Genomic DNA, 23746 nt, shown 5'->3' on the forward strand with positions numbered 1-23746 from the left:
TAGGTGTGTGATCACAATGGAGAATATAACCACTGCCTCCAGGAGCGTATAACAACTGCCTCCAATCACCACACGGTCGCAGGGTTGCTCTGATACCACTTGTAACACCCCGGCCCAAACCGGGTCGGGAGCTGTCACTCATGGTAGCTCGCCAGGCTGTGTACATGGCCCACAGATCAACACGGGTCCTTTCCAGCATATTTTGTCCTCACTCATACGCATCTCGGGAACCTTCCCAGGAGGTCACCCATCCTAAGATTACTCCCAGTCAAGCACGCTTAACTTTAGAGTTCTTTTGCATGGATAACCAGAAAAGAAAGTGCACTTTGTTGATATGAGTAGTACTTCCAATCCCTTTAAGCACTAGTCATTTAAGCCTATAGCTGGACCTCTTCAATTACCGTGGGGTGTTACAATCTAAGCGATCGTCACCTCCTCCATTACACTGCTCTTTTCCTTGGAAATTGGTTTGGCTTTTCCCTTTCTCAAGCAAATTTCCTCTTTTTATATGGCGGATTGCAAACAATATACTGCCGACTGAGACGATTCTAGCTCACCGAGGATTTCGCCATGATACTTTGTGCCCATTATGTCGCTGTGCTACTGAAACTCCTGAGCATTTATTCCGATCCTGTGACATTATTCAACACGTCTGACGCTCTTCGATGCTTGGCATATGCTCTCTTGCAAACCCAGGGGTGTCTTTTATCCGATGGCTCGCTGATCATATATCCTACCTTCATCGGATTTCTTCAACGGACTTTAATTCCTTACTTTATTTCTTTTGCATCCTCCGGTCCATCTGGCTCACTCGTAACTTCATTGTCTTTGAGAATTGTTCTGTGACTCCTACACGTTTCCTTCAGTTGGCAGATGCTCTACACAGCTCTCATTTACGCCTCCCTTACTTACGCCAAGCTGGTCTTCTGCTCAGATCAAACCCTTTAACGGAAGGTATTCATTGCTCGCTCACCGAGTCATCTGTTTCTTACTATCTTTGTATTTGCAGGCAATCCTTTCAAAGTTGCTATACAGTTTCTGTCTCCACATCTCTCTCGGGCTACTGTCACCACTTTTATGTTCGCGCAACATCTTCTTTTTCTGCATATTCGTGAGCGCTCTTCCAGCTTATGCAGCAGCCACAGTTGGATCCGTCAGCATCGATCACCTTCTTGGTGACCTCTCGAAAGCTATTTTCCGTTCTGGCTTCTCAACGGCCAGTCCCAATAGATGTGCGAAATTCCTTAAGTGGAATTCGTCTTTTACTTCGTGTTCACCGCAATTGGTGAGTTAGCCTTGCTACTGGCTAACCTACTATGTTTACTCGATTGTATATGTCATGACAGTATCTTTTATTTAATATATCGGTTTACAATTATCGAAAAAAAAAAAGAACAACAACAAGAGCAGTGCTGCAGAACATCCTCGCTATCGCCCGGTTGCATAAAAAAAGGATACATTTGTAAAACGAATGTAAAAGCATAAGCCTTATAGAAGCAACACACTATCGCCCGCTTACAGCAGTCAAAGAAACAAAGTTTGCTGAACAACCATCTTGGCCATTTTGGGGAGCCGAATAACTAGAGCAAACTTCACTACGAGTAAAACCAGGTTCCTTCGGGCGTGGAAGATTTTCGATACCATCAACGTCTAGCATTAAAATCAAAGCAGAAACATTGGGCCTATCTGCAGGGAATTCTTGCACACATAATAACCCTACTTGTATGCAGTTCAATATCTGCCTTTCATAACATGGTTTATATACTATAGGATCGATCAATGAGAGTATGCCGTTGTTTGTCCACAATTTCCAAGCCTGAAATAATACAGCATCCCTCAGCTAACAGTAGATTAATCTTTATTTTGATAAATTTAGTGATCAATTGCAACTTACATATGCTAAGAGATTCAAGGACTCGTAATCCTGATAGTTGTTGTTCCTTCTGCCACAAACAATTTCTAAAAGAAGAACTCCAAAACTAAATACATCCGACTTTTCAGAAAATCTTCCTTCCATAGCATATTCTGGAGACATGTATCCACTGCACAAGCAACACATAAGTTTTACGGTTTAGGATAACAAACTCAGCTACAAACGTTAAAAACGGTGCGTGCTAGAGTGTGATACGTGGCTAATTTGTGAAAATTAGTCATGTTTGTTTACTTAAAAGAATAATACTGACAGGGGCGAAGCCAGGATTGAAAATTTGGGGTAGCGAAAGTAGCGTGAAGCCGTGAACACAAATAACAACATAGAATTTTTTTTATAAACAGTTCGTCTTATTATAGGAGTCAAACCCGACTCTCCTTAGAAATATACTTGTACTTTAACACTAGACCATGTACATTCTGATGTTACCTTAGAAACGTATTATTTATTTATCCTTTGATAAATATCAACGATATATGGAGTAGCAAAATTTTATCATCTTAGTCAAATTTTCGGGGTTTGGGGTAGCGACTGCTACCCCATGCTACTAGGTAGCTACGCCTCTGAATACTGAAGTGGAGTATAAGTGACATAGGTTCAGAATGTTACTAGGTTCCGGCGATTCTTTGTGTGTTTGCTTGATCTTGTTTGGTACCAAATATCCTTGCCATCCCAAAGTCTGATATCTTCGGATTGAGTTCTTCATCTAGCAAAATATTGCTTGGTTTTAAATCTCGATGAATAATCCTCAACCTAGAGTCTCTATGAAGATAAAGAAGGCCTCGACATATTCCTTGGATGATTTCAAACCGCTTATGCCAATCTAGTAGTTTACGAAGCTCTGGATCTGTGAATAATAGTAGTATTTATATAAATGAGAGAATGTTTTTGAGCTAACCAGTTTGACATTACCAAAGATTGAGCATATTTCTTACCAAAGAGAATTGCATCTAAGCTTTTATTTGGCAAGAGCTCATACACTAATAGCTTCTCTTCTCCTTCCACACAACATCCAAACAACCTTACCAAATTCTTGTGTTGTAGCTTTGAAATCAGCTCCACTTCGTTCACGAATTCTTGGAGCCCTTGTCCTGATGCTTTAGAAAGCCTCTTCACAGCAACATGTTGTCCATCATCCCATATTCCCTATGAAATAACACATTTCCATCATCGTACTAGTTTCAAATATTTCCACAATAGTCGAACGAGAAAACTAGGCAATGAATCATAGGCCTAGAATATTTTAGGATCGTGGTTAGCATGGTTGCAATATCATAACAAAGGATCGAGGATTAATAAACGAAGGTAATACAAAATATACCTTGTATACAGGACCAAAACCTCCTTCACCAAGCTTGTTGACGACAGAAAAGTTATTTGTTGCACTTGCCAACTTTGCAAACTCAAACAAAGGCAAATCATGGAATTGTGTCTCTCTAGATATTGTCCTAAATCTCTTTCCTGCGAAAGTAATTAAATAAATATGTCACTTCTTTAATGAATGTTACCATATCTGTGACCCAACTGCGTGCAAAGGAAGTATAATAAGGTAGCAGATACAGCGGCACTCGTAATCGCTATGACTGCAATTATAACTTTCCTTTTGCTACCTTCACCTATACAACAATAGGAAAACAGATTTAGAGTGCACTGTCTGTTTGTTGATAACCTGCAGCAGAAACATTGTCAAGAATCGCATTAACCAATACAAATATAGCAATCTAACTAGTGCTCACCTGGTAGGTCTGAATACGCCAACCGAACGAATAGATCAACACCATCAGTAGAGAATTGTTGCATATCAATTAGGCTTACATTTAACAACATACAGCCAATACCAGGATAATAGGAATAAGCTAAACATGAACAGTCTCCCAAGCACTTGCTCTCACAATTATCTGGACTCGCTAAGATCCGTTGAGCATAATCGGGTACTTTGATTTTCTCGAGCAGCAAAAACTTGTCTGATTTATCTCCTTTAACTTCGCACTGCAAAGGTGTTTTCCGAACACACCCGTTGGTCCAATTCCCCCGCGACCATTCATCAACCTTTTTTGGCACAAATCCCTTCAAACATTCACAAATCGGCGCTTTCACCGGATTACAAATTGTGAAGTCACCACACTTGCCATAATTATCACATTCCGAGGTGATTGACTGCCACACAGTTTCCCAATTATTACTACTGTCACTCCAATGCTTTTGGGCCAGGCTACCATCATAAGTCAAAACAAACCTTTGGAATATGGATGGATCTACCAGTTCATATAACATCTTCATTGTGCCATCTTGGTCATCCACAATGCTAAATCCAGTAGCCACGTCGGAGCCACGGTAAGACGCCCCAAGAAAGACATACCCATTCCAAGGGCCAGTACGATAATAAAGTTTATCACCCTCCAGAATGGCACATTCAGGTAGACTACGAGGAAGACGAACTATGCGAAAGCGACCCCTTGATGGATCATTAATGCTCTTCCATGATTGAAGAACATCATCGGCCATACTTTGATTAAAAACAAGCGTTAATTGTGGCATGAATGAGTCTGTTGGATGGTCAAAACTCTGCCATATGCTATTATTACCAACATCTGGAAGTAAAACAAGGTTACCAGTATCAAGGAGCTGAGCAGCTGAACTATTTACCTTACTTGATACATTTGACGACCAATGAATCTTGTTTTGTGCATCCGAGACATGAAGATTTCCATCGTCCGAAATTTTGAGCATTCCTGAGGAGTCTTTAATTGGACTGTCCCTGTTTGCTACCCATACAATCTCAAGTCGTCCATTGAAGAGCTTATTATTGTACCATATGCCAAGATACCGATATGTTGAGTTAGTTGGACGAAAGAAGCCAAGCTTGAAATCGCCACTACTAGAGACTAATACTTCTGGGTCCTTTAGAAATTTAGTAGTAGTAATAGCATCAGAAGTAGTTGAAGCAAACCTGATTTCCAAGCAAGAAATTATCAGGAAAGTGTAAACAACCAACTTTTGATGCATTGCAAAAATAGGAATACTAATTTCTCTTATGTCCAATAATAGTACCATTCATTCATATACTTATTTCAAGTCAACAATTGAAGATATCTAAGTTTGAGGGCTCCTGGTAAGGAATTATTATTTGTTTAAGCATATTAGGTATATTTATAATACTCTGTAGCTTAAAAGTAATACCATTCTGTTACATCTGACTATAATCATTCAATTAAATGACTTCTTCAAATGTTCATGACATAAGATGTTCTAGTGGCTCATGGAGTCTGATAGTGTCAAATTGTGACGAGTCAATAGGTTAATGTTATCACAATAAACATGCTTGATACCGGATTTTAGTTGGACTTATTGTAATATACCGGTTTGCACTTTTGGTTGTAATTTTAGAGTCTTAGCTTATAACTTACCAAGGCAAAGAAGGAGAGCAAAAGGAAAGCCATGAGAATAAGTGCAAAATCAAGAGAAGCAAGTAATTGGAAGAATTGAAGCCTTGACATGCACAAACAAGAGCCAAAATGAAGAATTGAAAACTCGGTTTCACAAGGGTCAACTTCAAACGAGTATATCTTGAGTTCTAGACCCACATTAGAGATCTTAGAGAGACTCTCCTTACCATCAAAAATCATCATCTAATTATTGAATAATCTCTAAAAACTTATAGTAGGAAGAACACTTTATTTTGGGTAAAAGTTGTAATCTTTTAGCTTTGGATGTTAATCTTTCTTCATTTCTTGGGTTTTTCTAAGAAGATGGAAGGCTAATCTTCCCTTTGCTTGATGTAATTTGATCAAAGTATCCAACTTTGGTATTGTAAGACTCTTAAACCTCTCTTAATTTATCTAATGCTCTTTTCTTGTGCTTAATTTCTTATGTTGAGTAATTGAATGTTTGGTTTGATCATCCTTGCATGTTATTTACTTGACTAGTGCAAATCCTAATGAAATGGTTTAATTTAGTTGGGATTGTTGAAGCAAGTTTGTTGTTTGTTGATTTGGTTTAAAGGATTCATACAACAAATAGGAAAGTCCATGTTTTTTGCTCATTTGTATGGTTTAATCTTATGAGGAATTGATCCTAGCTTCATCTTTTGGCAAATTCTTAATGCTCATGCTTAGTCTCTTTTCATGGTTTAATGATTTGTTGCTTAAGCTTGAAGGGTATATGTAGATGGTTTAATTTACATGTATCAACATCTTGAGGTGATAGTATTGGGTAGATAATTGTAAGAGAGTAAAAAGAGTCAAACTTTATCATTGTTGGGTTACTAAGAGAGAATTACATCAAGTCTTTCCCTCTATATTGAATCTTGCATACTAGTTGTTTGTGGAATTGTCTCAATAGGAAGATCTTCAATCTTTACTCATTTTCCCATGTTTGTTTCCCAAAACCAATCCTTTTTCATCTATGTTTTCTACTAGTTGATCTTTGTTAATACCCATTGTTTGTGATTAGTGCCTTTTGTTAAGTTTAATTTGTCATTAGGTTCTTAATTAGTAGTAGAGACCTACTTAGTAGTCATTAGTTTACAATTCAAGTTTTTAGTCTTAAATCCCTTCTCTTGGGTTCGACCCTTACTTCCCTTTACTACTATCCTTAATAGCATAGTGTAGAGTTGAGTTTGGTTTATAAATTGTTAATTTGATAGGTTAATTCTAGTATTTTAACGACCTAGTTTTCACCGAGTCAGAGTCAGTCATTGTAATGGGAAAGGTACTACTCCGTAATCCGTAGTATCATGTAAACACGTCAGATTGTGTCGAGTTCATGGGCGGATCCACATAGTGAGTTATATGGGCTTTAGCCCTACATAATTTTCATTGAAATAATATTTAGTTTCTAACAAGTGCCATTACTAGAGACTAATTCATCTGGGTCCTTTAGAAATTGAGTGCTTGTGATTGCATCAGAAGTAGTAGTTGAAGCAAACCTGATTTCAAAGCAAGAAATTAACAGGAAAGTGTAAACAACCAACTTTTGAGGCATTGCAAAAATAGGAATACTAGTTTGTCTTATGTCCCAATAATAGTACCATTCATAGTTATTTCAAGTCAACAATTGAAGAAATCTAAGTTTGAAGGCTCCTGCTAGTTGTGATTAAAGTAAGCAATTAGTATTTGTTTAAGCATTAGGTAGATTTATTCTAGTACTCTGTAGCTTATAGTAATACCATTCTGTTACATACATACATACATATATGACTAGTTCGTAGTGGCTAATGGAGTCATAGTCATTGTAATGGGGATATTACTAGTTCGTAGTATCATGTAAACATGTCGGGTCGTGTCAGGTTCGTGTTCGTGTTACTTGTAAACAGGTCAGAAACCCTTCCACCCAAATCTGACCCAATTAAATCTCGAGCTCGTGTCGACCCACTTACATATAGGGTCATCACTTACATAAATGGGTCATCAAGCATCAACCCGAACCCGGTTTATTCATGTTGTGTTTGTTTCGTGTTTTCGTGTATATTTGTGTGGAGGTTCAAGAAAAAATATGATTTATTTAGTAAACAGGCCATCTGTCCCGGCTTTATGTATACAGAGCTCAAACTCGACCCAATTAAATTGTGTTGGCTTTGTATTTAGTAAACAAGCCTCTGGGTGCTTATGTTGACAATCAGTTCCTTCAACTTGATCGCCTTGAAACACCTACCCTATCCATCTCCAATGTGCCATTTCCGTAAGCTAAAAATACACTTTTTTCCCATAGATGAGCGAAACGATGCAAAACAAACTCGACATTCAACCGAAATGTGATAATGAAACATCTCGCCGAAGACTATATTTGTATAAACCATGTATGAGGAAGAAACCAGCACGAGGCAGTATGCATGTAAATTCCAGGGCAAACATTAAGGTGGAGACAAGCTATTTTACTCATCAGCCAAAATCTAAATTGATTTTTAAAATTTGTTATTATTTGATTATTTTAATAGTGTGGTACCGAGATTGTGTACCACCAGCCCTAGCGTTGTCCATTAGAAAAAGAAATGAGCTGAGGTGCCACTTTGGTTTATTTGGCCAGAAAAATTTAATGGCACTTCCAAATTTAATCATTCCAGAATGATTTTTTTTTTTTTTTTAAAAAAAAAAAATGACACACGAGGTCACTTAAGCTTCACAAAAAAAATGTTATTTACAAGAAAACTAAAGCAGTAACAGGAAGTACAAAAGCAACACAAGAATCAGCAGCAGCAGAACAACAGTAAGAGCAGTGTTGCAGAACATCCTCGCTATCGCCCGGTTGCATAAAAAAGGATACATTTGTAAAGCGAATGTAAAAGTACAAGGCTTATAGAAGCAACACACTATCGCCCGCTTACAGCAGTCAAAGAAACAAAGTTTGCTGAACAACCATCTTGGCCATTTTGGGGAGCCGAATAACTAGAGCAAACTTCACTACGAGTAAAACCAGGTTCCTTCGGGCGTGGAAGATTTTCGATACCATCAACGTCTAGCATTAAAATCAAAGCAGAAACATTGGGCCTATCTGCAGGGAATTCTTGCACACATAATAACCCTACTTGTATGCAGTTCAATATCTGCCTTTCATAACATGGTTTATATACTATAGGATCGATCAATGAGAGTATGCCGTTGTTTGTCCACAATTTCCAAGCCTGAAATAATACAGCATCCCTCAGCTAACAGTAGATTAATCTTTATTTTGATAAATTTAGTGATCAATTGCAACTTACATATGCTAAGAGATTCAAGGACTCGTAATCCTGATAGTTGTTGTTCCTTCTGCCACAAACAATTTCTAAAAGAAGAACTCCAAAACTAAATACATCCGACTTTTCAGAAAATCTTCCTTCCATAGCATATTCTGGAGACATGTATCCACTGCACAAGCAACACATAAGTTTTACGGTTTAGGATAACAAACTCAGCTACAAACGTTAAAAACGGTGCGTGCTAGAGTGTGATACGTGGCTAATTTGTGAAAATTAGTCATGTTTGTTTTACTTAAAAGAATAATACTGAAGTGGAGTATAAGTGACATAGGTTCAGAATGTTACTAGGTTCCGGCGATTCTTTGTGTATTTGCTTGATCTTGTTTGGTACCAAATATCCTTGCCATCCCAAAGTCCGATATCTTTGGATTGAGTTCTTCATCTAGCAAAATATTGCTAGGTTTTAGATCTCTATGAATAATCCTCAACCTAGAATCTCTATGAAGATAAAGGAGCCCTCGACATATTCCTTGGATGATTTCAAACCGCTTCTCCCAGTCTAGCAGTTTACGATGTTCTGGATCTGTAAATAGTAGTGTATTAATGTAGATGAGACGACCTTTTTGAGCTAATCAATTCTGACATATCAAAGATTGTTATATTACTAACCAAAGAGAATTGCATCTAAGCTTTTGTTTGGCAAGAGCTCATACACTAATAGTTTCTCGTCGCCTTCCACACAACATCCGTACAGTCTTACCAAGTTCTTGTGCTGAAGCTTTGAAATTAACTCCACCTCATTCATAAACTCTTGGAGCCCTTGTCCTGATGCTCTGGAAAGCCTTTTCACTGCAATATGTTGTCCATCATCCCATATTCCCTACAGAAATAACACATTCCATAATGCTACTGCTTTAAAATATACTTATTTGCTCAAATGGCCTAGGATTTGCAGATAGGCAGATTGAAAAAGTTCAGCTAGGGAGAACGAGTAAATGGTATAAGGAAAACTCAAAAGAAGTTCGAAAATTTAAACTAAAAACCTTGAAGTTTTCAATCTGTAGAGGGATGAGTGCCTCTGCTAGCCCCCCTAGCTTCTCCACCCTCTGAGCTTAGTTTCGACAATAGTCCAACAAGAAAACTAGGCAATAAATATTAGGCCTAAAAGTTTTTAGGATCGGTTAACATTGTCGCTATATCATACCAAGGATCGAGGACTAATAAGGGAAGGTCAAAAATTACCTTGTATACAGGACCAAAACCTCCTTCACCAAGCTTGTTGGCTGCAGAAAAGTGATTTGTTGCACTTGCGAGCTTTGCGAATTCGAACAATGGCAAATCATGGAACTGTGTTTCTTTTAATATTGTCTTGGATCTCTTCCCTGCTGAAGTCAACAAAATATGTCTCTTCGGTTAAATAGAGATTGGGGATTGGTATTGGGGAATCATAATAGTGAATGTTACCATATCTGTGACCCAATCGCGTCCACAGGAAGTATAGTAAGGTAGCTGATACAACTGCACTCATAATCACTATGACTGCAATTATAACTTTCCATTTGCTACTTTCACCTATACAACATCAGAGACTTAATTCAGAGAGCATTGTGGATTTGTGACATGTTCAAGTACACAATCTTGTGTTTAACAATCTAACTAATGCTCACCTGGTAATTCTGAATAAGCCAACCGAACGAAAAGATCAACGCCACCAACAGAGAATTGTTGCATGTCAATTAAGCTTACATTCAACAACATACAGCCAATACCAGGATAATAGGAATAAGCTAAACATGAACAGTTTCCCAAGCACTTGCTCTCACAATTATCTGGAATCGCTAATATCCGTTGAGCATAATCTGGTACTTTGATCTGCTTAAGCTGCAAAAACTTGTCTGATTTATCTCCTTTAGCTTCACATTGCAAAGGTGTTTTCCGAATACACCCGTTAGTCCAATTTCCTCGCGACCATTCATCAACCTTTCTCGGCACAAATCCCTTCAAGCATTCACAAATCGGTGCTTTCACCGGATTACAGATTGTGAATTCACCACACTTGCCATAAATATCACAGTCCGAGCCAAATGACTGCCACGCCGTTTCCCAATTGTTACTACCATCACTCCAATGCTTTTGGGCCAGCCTACCATCATAAGTTAAAACAAACCGTTGGAGAATAGACGGATCTACCAATTCATATAATATCTTCATTGTCCCGTCTTGGACATCTACTACGCTAAATCCAGTAGCCACATCAGAACGAGGATAAGGTGCCCCTAGAAAGACGTACCCATTCCACGGGCCAGTGCGATAATAAATTTTATCACCCTCCAGAATGGCACATTCAGGAAGACTACGAGGGAGGCGGACTAGGCGAAAGCGACCCCTTGATGGATCATTAATGCTCTTCCATGATTGAGGAACATCATCGGGCATAGTTTGATTAAAAACGAGCGTTGATTGTGGCAGAAATGAGTCTGTTGGATGGTCAAAACTCTGCCATATGCTATTATTACCAACATCTGGAAGCAAAACAAGGTTACCAGTATCTAGTAGCTGAGCAGCTGAACTATTTGCCTTGCTTGATACATTTGAGGACCAATGAATCTTGTTTTGTGCATCCAAGACCTGCAGATTTCCATCGTCCGAAATTTTGAGGATTCCTGAGGAGTCTTTAAGTGGACTGTCTCTGTTGGCTACCCATACAATCTCAAGTTGTCCATTGAAGGGCTTATTATTGAACCATATGCCAAGATACCGATATGTCGAATTAATTGGACGAAAGAACCCAAGCTTGAAGTTGCCACTACTAGAGACTAATGCTTCTGAGTCCTTTAGAAATTTAGTAGTAGTAATAGCATCAGATGTAGTTGAAGCAAACCTGATTTCCAAGCAAGAAATTAACAGGAAAGTGTAAACAACCAACTTTTGATGCATTGCAAAAATAGGAATACTAGTTTGTCCTATGTCCCAATAATAGTACCATTCATTCATTCATATACTTGATTTCAAGTCAACAATTGAAGAAATCTAAGTTTCAGGGCTCCTGCTAGTTGTGATTAAAGTAAGGAATTAGTATTTGTTTAAGCATATTAGGTAGATTTATTTATTTGTAATACTCTGTAACTTAAAAGTAATACCATTCTGTTATACCTGACTATAATCATTCAATTAAATGAAGAAGAAAATTTCTTTCATCTTCTTAAACGTTGACATTGCAGTTACATTAACTCTAGGGAATGTTTTAGTTAAAACTAGTTTTAAACCCGTACAAAATTTGCACAAGATTCAATATTCGACAATAATAAAGATGAAAATGGATCCTCTCCATTTCTTTCTCTCAATTTTCTCTCTTAAACGAGTCCATTTTTGAAATAATGGTCAAAAATAAAATATTTGTCGTTTTGGGTCGGTTTTGAAAATATTTGTCAAAATGGTGTTCACGTAGGCTCGGGATTTCTAGACCTGAAACACGCCACTACTAATGGCGTGTTTTGTGAAGGAAACACGCCATTAGTAGTGGCGTGTCTTTACAACAATTTTTTCCCTCAACTGACTGAACTTAAAAAAAAAAAAAATAAAATAAAATAAAATAAAATTTACATAAGACACGCCATTAGGGGTGGCGTGTTTCCCCTCCGAAACCCGCCATTCCCAATGGCGTGTTTGTTTTAGTCCATTTTTTAATGAAGTTTCTTTCCGTACTCATTATAAACACGCCATTGGTAGTGGCGTGTTTTAGGTCCAAAAATCCCGAGCCTACGTGGACACCATTTTGACAAATATTTTCAAAACCGACCCAAAACGACAAATATTTTATTTTTGACCATTATTTCAAAAATGGATTCCTCTTAAACACATTTAAATATTTAATAATATTTTTCCTATCAAACCTTATTATCCCTTTATTTTTACACATAAATTTTGAGCCGTTCGATGATACCAGAATACGATCTGGACCACCAAAAGAAAATGACATTTCCATTTGTTTTTAGAAAATGGAGAGAAACTCTCCTCAAGACATATAGTTGATTCGGCGTAAGAATAGGAGTAAAAGTCAATTTTTTTCTTTTGAAAAGAGATGACTAATTTAAAAAGAAACAATGCTGATTTTTTATACGATATAAAATTTTGAAAAGAGATGACTACTTAAAAAAAACAATGTCGGATATAAAAGTAGACAATATAAGTGGAATATGAGAATATAATATATTCTCCGTAGTAATAGTACTCCATGGTTTTCTCATGTCTCATCCCCTAAAAATAACGTTTAACTTTCTTTCGTTTGGTCCCGTATTTGTTTCTATAAGCCAGCTGAATTTGTTCCTATAATTGGGAATAATGATCCGATCCCCAAAAGAATGTTAATGAAATTATATCAGGTTCTTCATCACATTCAACTTCTGTTCAAGGTCAAGCTGGTGTTGGAAATGATGGCGGTGATGTTAATATGGGATGGCCACATGAAGACCCTTATCATATGTATGCTGGCCATGGTGAGAGTGAATTTCTTCTTGATGAAGATGCTTTTATTCAGGATTCCATTCGTTCTAGGGTTGAAGATCAAGTTCATTTGGCTTTTCGTGAAGATGATGCTCGGGGATATAATCAATTCATTGATGCTCCAGAAGATTTGCAGATATTTATCCCTCAGAATATTTATGGTCATTCCCCAACAGATGGCCCATATGATCCTTACTCACATTTTCATAGTCTTTCTTCAAGTTCGGATTTGTCAACTCCTGAATGGCCTCTTTTCAGTTCATCTTCTGAATCTCTACCAGTAAATGTTACTACTTCGGAGTCTAACGAGGCTATTTTTCATGATGCATTACAGGATTTAACTGGTGTTTTTTTGGGTCATTCTAATTCTGATCTCGCTGCTAATGTGGACAATGTTCCTCCTCGCGTTAGCAATGATATTATCGTTAGTAATCCTTCTTCTGATCAAGCTTTTCAGGTTAGTAATGTTTTCATGATGGCCTCTGGAAATATGGAAGCTTCGGTGGCACATGTGCAGCATGGCAAAGGTAAAGATTTGAAAGTACTGGCGGATTGTCTCCGTCATCCTGCTGATATGTCTCCTTCACGCCCCAAAAGGAAAGCCTCATCTGATCCGGGGTGCAAGGGTACTTCTCTTTCTGAGTTTTTTGGGTATGATAATGAAATCTTGTCCTTATCAAGTCCATCGAAGAAAAGCAAATCTTCTGTTACTTTCTTTGTGGGTGAAAGTTCTCAAATAGGCTGCAAAGGACCTTCTTTTCATATGTTTGTTGCTAATGAAGACATGACAATTTCAAGCACGGATTTAGATCCAATGGAAGATGGTGTTGCGAGAATTGAACCAAATCAACTCTCTCCAAAACAATGAAGTGCATCGCCTGGAATTGTAGGGGACTAAATGGTACGCTCGCCCCTACAATAGCGAAGATTAGGGCGTTATCTTATAAAAATAATTTGTATGACTTAGTCTTTGTCTCAATCAGAAACTAAATGTACTGTCACCTTAGTTTCATCTTATTTTGGTTTTTATGGCTTTCCTAAGTCAGTAGGAGTTGATGCTGTTGGTTCTAAGGGGGGTATTTGGGTAGGATGGACGCCATCTTGGGATGCTATCTGTATTACTAAGTGTACCAACTTTATTATTCTCAAGATTAATGAATGTGGTGGACGCTTTTGGTATCTCTTTTGTATATATGGATCCCCTAAGAAGGAAAAGTGTTTGGATGTATGGTTGGCTCTTGAATCTTGGATAGCCAAGGTTGATTCTTATTTTCTTATGCTGGGTGATTTCAATCAAGTTGAATTCAAAGAAGACAAATATGGAGGTAGTAAAGGTACTATTTTTGGGGCACAACAGTTTACTGAATGGAAAAGCAGGAACATGTTATAGGACATTGTGTATAAAGGTCCGAAATTTACTTGGTGCAACAATCGTAAGGGAACAGACAGAATTTATGAACGTATTGACAAGGGTTTGGCTTCAGAACATTGGAATGACATTTATCCTCGTACTCGTATCAAACATTTACCTATTCAGTGTTCTGATCATGCGCCCATTATACTTGATACCGACTTCTTTGATAAGACCAAGAAACGTAGGTTCAAATTAGAGGCATGGAGTTTCGATTATCCGGAATGTACTGATATCCTTAAAGCTGAATGGTTCCAAAGGGATAGAGGCTCCCCAATGGTTAGACTTATGCAAAAAAATCCAACGTACTCGGAATGCTCTAAAAAATTGGACTTTTGACAAGAAAAACTCATGGAATAACAAATGGTCAGAATTTGATGATAATCTAGAATCTGAACTGTTGAAATTTTTTCAAGGTGGAGCTGAGGATCGTTTTATACAGATTCATAAGGAGTACATTGAATTTAATAGAGCGGCGGTTTTATTTTGGAAACAACGTTCTAAACTTACTTGGCTCAAGGAGGGGGATGCGTGTACTCTTTTTTTCTTCAACTCTGTTCAAAGGAAACATTCAAGGAACTTTATTTCTGGTCTAAAGGATGGTAATGGAACTTGGGTTTTTGATAAAGACTCCATACGAGGTTTATTTGAGGATTTCTTTAAGGATATTTATCAGTCTTCTTGTCCTCGGGAGCCCTTGCAGGAATTTTCTAATTCTCATCAGGCACTATTTGCTACGGTTAAAAATAAGCTTTTGGATGATCAATTTGATTCTTTTGCTAGGAAGTTTACACGTAAGTTGATCAATTTGATCAACTTGGATCTATAAAATCTCCTGGACTTGATGGTGTGCCTGCTTTATTTTACCAAAATTTTTGGTGTCACATCAAGGGTGATGTTGAGGAAGCTGTTCTTTAAATCTCTATGAATAATCCTCAACCTAGAATCTCTGTGAAGATAAAGAAGTCCTCGACATATTCCTTGGATAATTTCAAATCGCTTCTGCCAATTCAGTACTCTACGATGCACTGGATCTGTAAATAATAGTTGGTTGTATTTACTATTTAGATGAATGGGACAGTGTTCTTAAGCTTCACCAATTTGACGCACAAGAGATTAAGTAATTTACTTACCGAACAGAATCGCATCTAAACTTTTATTTGGCAAGAGTTCATATACTAATAGCTTCTCTTCTCCTTCCACACAACATCCGAACAACCTTACCAAGTTTTTGTGCTGAAGCTTTGAAATCAGCTCCACTTCGTTCATAAATTCTTGGAGCCCTTGTCCTGATGCTCTAGAAAGTCGCTTCACAGCAATTTGTTGTCCGTCATCCCATATTCCAAGATACCGATATGTGGAATTAGTTGGACGAAAGAATCCGAGCTTGAAATTGCCATTACTAGAGACTAATTCTTCTGGGTCTTTTAGAAATTGAGTGGTTATAATTGCATCAGAAGTAGTTGAAGCAAACTTGATTTCGAAACAAGAAATTAACAGGAATATGTAAATAACAACCTTTTGATACATTGCAATATTAGTTTGTGTGTAATTATGTCAAATAACATTAGCTCATGAATCATGATCATTACAAGTTAACAACATTCATATATTATTTCAAGTCAACATGCTCGTATGTTATTATAAAATGCCTTATGTTTGCTTCACCAACTATAATCATTCAATATGTTATTGGAGATTAAATGGCTTCTTGTGCGTATAATCTTCATGACATAAGAAGATGATCTGTTATTCAGAATAAAAAGATCTACTAGTGGCTCATAGACTCAATCGTATTATATGGTATATAAACACTTGTTTTTTTATGTGTATACTATTCGAGTTAATTTAGATTCGAGCTGGGTAGGACTTGCATATAGAGTGGTAAAACGTTCCATATATTTTAATTTTGTTGGTTTAAGGGTTAACAACTTCTTACTCGTTGATATATAATTAATTAATTAGATAATCCTTCTTCCCATATGATGGGCATTAATATGCATTGATATTGTGTGAACAAGACGATGAAACTCAAGAGCACTAATTGTTCCTTAATCTATACAATATAGTTAAAAGCCTATTTAAAGCATTTAATTTTAATCCACGTGTAATTTTTCTATTGGTTAATAATAATTCAATTATATTAATTACTTGATTATCTACCTAAAAGTAATCTCTAAATACCATTTGTTACATACTTATAAAATACAAACAAAATAAAAAATATTAGTTGCAAACACAAAAAATAAATTAATACAAACTCTTTATTTTTCTCTCATAAATTTGTATCAATCTATCTATTCATTTAATTTGTATTTCTTTTATTTAATAAATGGTATTTTGGTTTTTCCTCACAATTATTATACTTTGTATTTATTTCACCATAATTTTTTTTATCTCCCTCTTAATTCACAAAACCTTCTTCTTCTCTCAAATAAATTCTTGAAATTAATTAGATAATTAATTATATAAATTTTCTTACATAAATATTACAACAATCCTCTTTTTCATTTTTATCCAAAAAGTTGGTAGGTAAAGTATGCATATATAACCAATTGAATTATTTAAATTTTTTATTCTTATTAAATTTTGAATTAATTAATAGTTGGAATCATATTTAATTATTATTTTTGTGTGATTTTTCTATTGGTTCATAATAATTCAATTATATTAATTACTTGATTATCTAACTAAAAGTAACATCTAAATACCATGTGTTACATACTTATAAAATACAAACAAAATAACAAATATTAGTTGCAAACACAAAAAATAAATTAATACAAACTCTTTATTTTCCACTCATAAATTTGGTATCAATCTACCTATTCATTTAATTTTTATTTCTTCTATTTAATAGATGGTCTTTTGGTTTTTCCTCACAATTATTATACTTTGTATTTATTTCACCATAATTTGTTATCTCCCCCTTAGTTCACAAAACATTCTTCTTCTCTCAAATAAATTCTTGAAATTAATTAGATAATTAATTACAAAAAAATTTCTTATATAAATATTACAACAATCCTATTTTTCATTTTCATCCAAAAAATTGGTGGGTAAAGTATGCATATATAACCAATTGAATTATTTAAATTTTTTATTCTTATTATGTTTTGAATTAATTAAGAGTTAGAATCATATTTAATTATCATTGTTGTGTTTGTATTTAAATTGTAGGAGGATGACATACTCACATATCAAAAACATTGCATGAAATCTGGAAATAATGGTTATGGAATTTCTTTACAATTATCTTTTGACTTGAATATATTTTTTATTTTTATTAAGTTTTCCTTTTTTTATTATTATGATGTATACGCAATATCAAATTTTAGTATGACTATCTAATTATTGGTGACATGTTACATTATGTATTCCAACCCTTGGAATATTAATTGACAAATTTAATAAATTGTACTAAATTGTCTTATACCCTTTCGTGCACTTTATTAGTTTTCCGTGTACTCTTCAACTTGTATTTTGTCAATCAGGTTATAAATCAAATATCTTAGTCAACAAACAGATTATAAATCAAATGTCTTAATGGAAGTGTTGAAGTTATATGCTCCAAGGATATAAATTGGATCTTTTAATGTGGATCAAAGTAAATATTTTCCATGGTTTTTGATTAGAATCCGATGATCATTCCCCAATCCATTGTTTCAACTTTGAATGCTTTCAAGCCTTTAAATCATTTTTTATTTTCCATCAAATATTTTCTTATAGCACTCCCAATATTTCTTCGAGAAATGTTTATTTTTTTTTGTAATGATTTGTATATATTTTTCTTTTCTCATAGTCAATTGTTACGAATATTTTTAATTATCACCCCACTTCTCTTTTTTGTCTATTTTGATATTATCACTCTTTTTTCTTTAATTTCTACTTTGGGACGTGCTTTTTACCAAATGATTCTTATAACTTTTTAAAAAATTACAAAATAAATGTCATCGTGTAAGGGTCAAATTCTCACATTACTCCACCAATTGCAAACTTTTTCCTTATCTTAATTATTGCGCACAAGCAAATGAGGCGATAATTAAAAAAAATGGAAGTATAATAATATAAATTGTGCATCTTTATTTCTTTGGAATTCATTGGGTTAGGAGTTAAAGTTTCTCACATAAAAGTTCACCAACAACAAGAGATATAGAGATGACTCTAATTGACAAGAGATATAGAAATGAAATTAGAATGATGTCATTGTTGAACAGATACATTTTCTCGTGTATCCTCCCAAAAATTGTTCACATAAAATTTATTTTAAAAAATATTGAATGCGTATTTATTCTAAAATTTTATTTGTGTAAGTCACATGTCATCAACTCCTTGCTAATAATTTAAGTATATCACTTAGGTCTTTCGTTATATTAAAATCATTTCAATAATATTTTTCCCAATACGTTGGAAATCAATTGAATTTACAAGGATGATGTTGCAAGACCAATAAATCGACAATAATTATAAATGTATTATTTGCTGAAAAAGTTTAACAAACTCCTTTGCATTTAAGAAAATAAACTTGTAATTTTAGCCTAATTAGTAAGATAAACATAAGTTGTATTTTAACAGAACGCTTTCTACGCATTATTCATATCGTCTCTAATTGACTAAAGACAATATGTAAAATTCAGTTATAAAATATCATTATTATCCTTTCATTTATATATTTTACATGTTTACTTTATTTTACATTTCTTTTTTCATTAGAATACGTTAGGTAATAAGGAATAGAATTAGATGTTCAAGTGTCCAACCTTTTGTTTCTTTGCCGGATATAAATGGGACCAAGGTTCTTAGAACGCACCAAAACAACACAAAAAACAATATATCAAGTACTAGAATACCAAAAGCCGTCAATGTTGAGTGAACTGAATAACCACCGTGACAAAGTCAAACGCCCTCGAAATCCAGAGACAATCTAAACACCGTAAAAAAAGCAGGGAACAAAAACAGAAAGGGGACCGACAGTGATTAACACAACAAGAAAACAATCAGTAAAAAGACAAAGACAATGAGGACCGTAGCAAAATAAGAGTAGTTTGCAAACTTAATATTCCACTGTTTGAATGCAATTTTACGTTTTTCTATAATTTGTGTTGACTTTTGCTTCTAGGCTTTCAGAATAAGTTGTTTAAAGTGTTCTGATGAAACACAAGATAATACAATTTCCCATTTAATCTATATGCAATGCCAGCCTTCGAAATCAGAGAATGGACATTCGTATGTTCTTTAAAATGAGGGATTCATGGGTTTTGGTGTCATTGTTCAATAAAGAGTGTGATTTCCAACAAGTTCCAACTATTCTAATATAATAAATTCCCAAACCCCCTTAGATATAATATATTTTATCCTCAGAACCTGTTGCAGGACCCTCTTTATTGTCTTGCTTAGGTATCCTACCAACATATCTCCAAGATAATAAGCAAGAAGATAAACAAGCCGAATAACGCATTCATGAACGATACCGCAAAAATAAATGAACAAAAACAATCAAACCCGTGATTTTCACGGGTCACAAAACTAGTTATTGTTTAAATATTGCTAAATGCGTAGATATTCTAGAGCAATTTCTTTGGATTTTACATTCTCTAGACAGAATGTAGGTTATGTTATTACGTGGTGTCACAGTAGAAGGTATAACCGTATAATGTATCAATCCTGTATAAATTACAAGAACGGCCGTCAATGCGGTTATTACTGGCTTTCAATACAATATCTGGTTAACAACATTTTTTTTTTTTTGACAACTGTAAAGAAAAGTTTTACATTTTTATGGCTTGCCGAGCCAGGCCATTTGCCACACTATTAAGATGCCTCGGAATCCTTACTTCTTAAAAAGGGAGAGCTTGGCTGCACTATAGCAATGAATAGTGCACAGCCAAGTCTCCCCTCACCCGTTGGATTGTCTATTTTGATCCCCTCCCTCCATTTCTCCTTTAACTTACAGCCACATTCTCATCCAACTCTCTCAATGCCACTCTCTCAGCAAACCCTAGCAGATCTCACCCAAAAGGAAAAATTCGAAGATCCTCTTCAAGGTATTTCTCCGGAATTTAATTCCGTTTGATTTAATTATTATTTTTGTTAGGGTTTTATAAGGATTCCTCTGTTGGATATTGGTTGTTGTTGGTGTTGTGTGAAATCTTGATTCCTTATCTCATCTTGATTTTGGCTCATTATTATTTCCAAGCATGTAAATAGTTTAGATTATTATTGCTATTATTTATTGTTGCTCGTCTCATAGTTGTTGTTGTTGTTGTTGTTGTTGTTGTTGTTGTTGTTGTTGTTGTTGTTGTTGTTGTTGTTGTTGTTGTTGTTGTTGTTGTTGTTGTTGTTGTATAGGGTTTCCGGGCATGTGGTTACGGGGTATGAGGTTGTTGTTGGGGGAGTGGCCTGAGGCAGAATTTATTATTATTATTATAATCATCATTGCTTCAACTGCTTTATGCTTGATACTGTTTTACTATTAGTATTGTTCCACTCGTTTGAGGTTCTAAATTTTGAACGTTGTTGTAATTGCAGGTGTCGTTGACTCTAGAGACCGGGAGTACAAGGCGGCAACCGAGCCTCGTTTTAATTGCTATAACAATATTTGGTGTGTGTAATGGTAACAGGCATGAGGTGTCCTTGTTGAGTATGGTGATCGGGTTGTCAACTAATGTTTGAATATTCGCTTATCTGTGCTGGTTTTTCGTTTACCCGCTGGATTTCATTTTGATAAGGTTAAGTTCCTGCCTGTTTAAGTTCAATCCCGAATCCGTAGAATACCACCCTTATTCTTGGTGCCCATGCATCCTTCCAGCAACTTCCACAATGTTTACGTTCATGCCTGTTTATAAGGTATTATTTTGCTGGTTTATTGCCCATGTTTTCGTTCCTTATCGTTCTCTGTTTTGAATACCTTGTGTCCAACAGGAGGGATGATGCAAATATTCGACACCTTACACTGCCATCGGCTAGCTGGGATAGCGTTGGTTTATCTCGTTGATCTGCTTTTAGTTAATGTACAAAGTATAGTTGTCTTTGTGTTGATTGCGTGTGTTTTTGACTATTTGTAGTGCATTTGGAGCTGGCTATCTTTTAGGTTCTTCCAGCACTTAGGTACCATGCTTATTGTATACGTAAATGCTGCACCTGTCATTTGTGGGTCATGGACATTTTTGTGGGATTTATAGTTTTATGATTTAATTTCACTATTTACAGGTGTACTCTACCATGATAGTCCCTATTCTATTCTAAAGGTTAGCGATTTGTTGATAAATCTATTGCTGGTTTCAAGGTCTTACCGTACCTAATTGTTGTTGTATTGTGTATCGTAAATGTTTTGTTTAGCTTGTTTGATTGTTCAATTGGTTGTGTGTTTCATTTAGGATGTTCAATTGTTTACGTGTTTCTCCTTCTTATCGTCTCTTATTGTGTTTTTGGGTTTCTAGGCCAATTATTTACTGGGGCTAGAAGTGCGGGCATCGGTCTGTAGCTGGTTTAATTCTCCTAAAAGGTCAGCGATATCATTTTTTCTCAAGTTGTCCGCCTGCTCATTTTATTGCGTCTCCATTATTGTTTGCCCCCATTTTTCTTGATATTGACCTGAATATTAGCAGGTTACTCTCCAGGGTTTGTATTTCCGGTGATGGGTTTCCTTTATTGGGCTTCCACATTTGTCCAGGCGGTTTTTGCTTTTCGATATTAGGGGTTTGTTTTGGTTCGTTGGTCTTCCACTTATTGCCACACGTTTTACCGCAGACGATGGGCAGGTAGTTTTTCCAGTTGCAGGATTTACATTTTTCACTGGCTATAGTCACTTATAATTGTCGCTTCATACCGGTTTGAACCCTGGTCCTATTATTGTGTTCTTTGGTTTCTAGATAATTATTTACTAGCTAAGTCTGGAATTACGGACATATGACCGTAGCTGGAACTGCGTTTAATCCTCCTAATAGGTCAGCGATCTAAATTTTGCTTGAGTTTTATGATTGCTCATTTGGTTGTGTTTCCTTTATTGTTTGTCTTCCTTATTGCTACCGTTCTGCATATCTGCAGGTTCTTAACTTGGGTTTGGTGTTTCTGGTAGTGGGTTTACTTGAAGGGGCCTTCTCATTTGTCGAGGCGGTATTGGCTTCCAGATATTAAAGGTTCATTTTGGTTCTCTTTTTGGGCTTCCACTAATTGTCATATGTTTTGCCTCAGATGATGGGTAATTAGTTTAGCCAATTGCGGAAATTACATTTCTTACTGTTTTGGAACTTGAGTACTCTTATCGTTGCTTTAGGATGGGTTTTGGTTTTATTTGCTTGGAATTGCCTGTTAGTGTCGTTTGTCGACCGGTGTTTTTTTATCATCGGTATATAATGTGTTCGAGATACATTTTATTAGTTGGATATAGGTTGTTCATTTTTCTGCCGCCGAAATTATTTGCTATTTGGGTTGCGTGGGTTTTAGGTACCTAGGTTTTTTACGGGGAGCTGACTTGATTTGAGGATTGTTTTATTAATTTAGTTGTTTAGGCAGTCTTAAAGAGCATAAGTCTTTTTCATTTCATATTTACTTCATTTTTTCAGTTGTGTGTAACTATTAACAAGTTAAGCGATGCAAAGTTTATGACATGCGAGTGGTATAGCGCTTATGTTTCTTGCATACTCTCCCGACTTTCTCTTATCAATCTCGTTCACTCATTTCCGTCACCCTCATCACATCCGTGTTTTCACCCACTCATTCCCATCTCACTTCATTTCCGGGAACCCTACCCTCTTCATTACTCAACAGGTAAGCAATTGTTTGACCTATTTAATGTTCCTTCCCAGACTATTTAACATTGCTTTTGCTTGACCTTTGATTTCATTCAGGCCGTATGTTTGGCTACGTATTTCTCCTTCTTATCGTTTATTATTGTTGTTTTCCAGATCTATCGATATTATCTGCTACGCCTTATGTTGTCGGTATTATACTAGGACTGAGGCCACTCTTGCTAGGTATGGCGCCTATTTTAGATAACTAATTTTGGGTGTTTTTAAGGTGGTTAATTCAATTTTAGGGTTGTTTATTTCAATCTTGTTTTTTTTGGCGTGAATGCTCCGATTTCCGAACAATTCGACTTTTGTTTGTCTACCATCCTTCTCATAACAGCTTTCATATATGTTTTAATCTATCAACCTCGTACCTGCTTTCATTATATATTTTTAGCTATCCAGTTCTTTGTCTTCCTCATTTATCACTCGATTTA

At 35.8% G+C, this 23746-nt stretch overlaps 4 protein-coding genes across 4 annotated transcripts; 1 reads left to right on the forward strand and 3 right to left on the reverse strand.

Annotated features, from left to right (window-relative positions):
- Positions 1-779: 779 nt before the first annotated feature.
- LOC141640480 (G-type lectin S-receptor-like serine/threonine-protein kinase At1g11300) lies at positions 780-8179 on the reverse strand. Its single transcript, XM_074449264.1, has 10 exons — positions 8070-8179; positions 6772-6857; positions 5338-5419; positions 3657-4880; positions 3439-3536; positions 3252-3391; positions 2866-3076; positions 2540-2777; positions 1895-2042; positions 780-1816 (listed from the first exon to the last, which is right to left on the reverse strand). Exons 1-10 carry the CDS (start codon positions 8177-8179, stop codon positions 1505-1507), a joined length of 2649 nt encoding a protein of 882 aa, XP_074305365.1. The 3' UTR covers positions 780-1504.
- Positions 8002-11600, reverse strand: LOC141640488 (G-type lectin S-receptor-like serine/threonine-protein kinase At1g11300). Its single transcript, XM_074449269.1, has 7 exons — positions 10274-11600; positions 10071-10178; positions 9849-9988; positions 9276-9486; positions 8952-9189; positions 8628-8775; positions 8002-8549 (listed from the first exon to the last, which is right to left on the reverse strand). Exons 1-7 carry the CDS (start codon positions 11598-11600, stop codon positions 8238-8240), a joined length of 2484 nt encoding a protein of 827 aa, XP_074305370.1. The 3' UTR covers positions 8002-8237.
- A 2373-nt stretch (positions 11601-13973) lies between these two features.
- On the forward strand, positions 13974-15349 carry LOC141640495 (uncharacterized). The gene is made up of 4 exons (XM_074449276.1): positions 13974-14010; positions 14093-14443; positions 14555-14799; positions 14864-15349. Exons 1-4 carry the CDS (start codon positions 13974-13976, stop codon positions 15347-15349), a joined length of 1119 nt encoding a protein of 372 aa, XP_074305377.1.
- A 29-nt stretch (positions 15350-15378) lies between these two features.
- LOC141640501 (G-type lectin S-receptor-like serine/threonine-protein kinase At1g11330) lies at positions 15379-16050 on the reverse strand. Its single transcript, XM_074449283.1, has 2 exons — positions 15654-16050; positions 15379-15554 (listed from the first exon to the last, which is right to left on the reverse strand). Exons 1-2 carry the CDS (start codon positions 16048-16050, stop codon positions 15379-15381), a joined length of 573 nt encoding a protein of 190 aa, XP_074305384.1.
- Positions 16051-23746: the final 7696 nt, after the last annotated feature.

This window comes from Silene latifolia, chromosome 2 (assembly GCF_048544455.1).
Source record: "Silene latifolia isolate original U9 population chromosome 2, ASM4854445v1, whole genome shotgun sequence".
Classification (NCBI taxonomy): Eukaryota; Viridiplantae; Streptophyta; class Magnoliopsida; order Caryophyllales; family Caryophyllaceae; genus Silene; species Silene latifolia.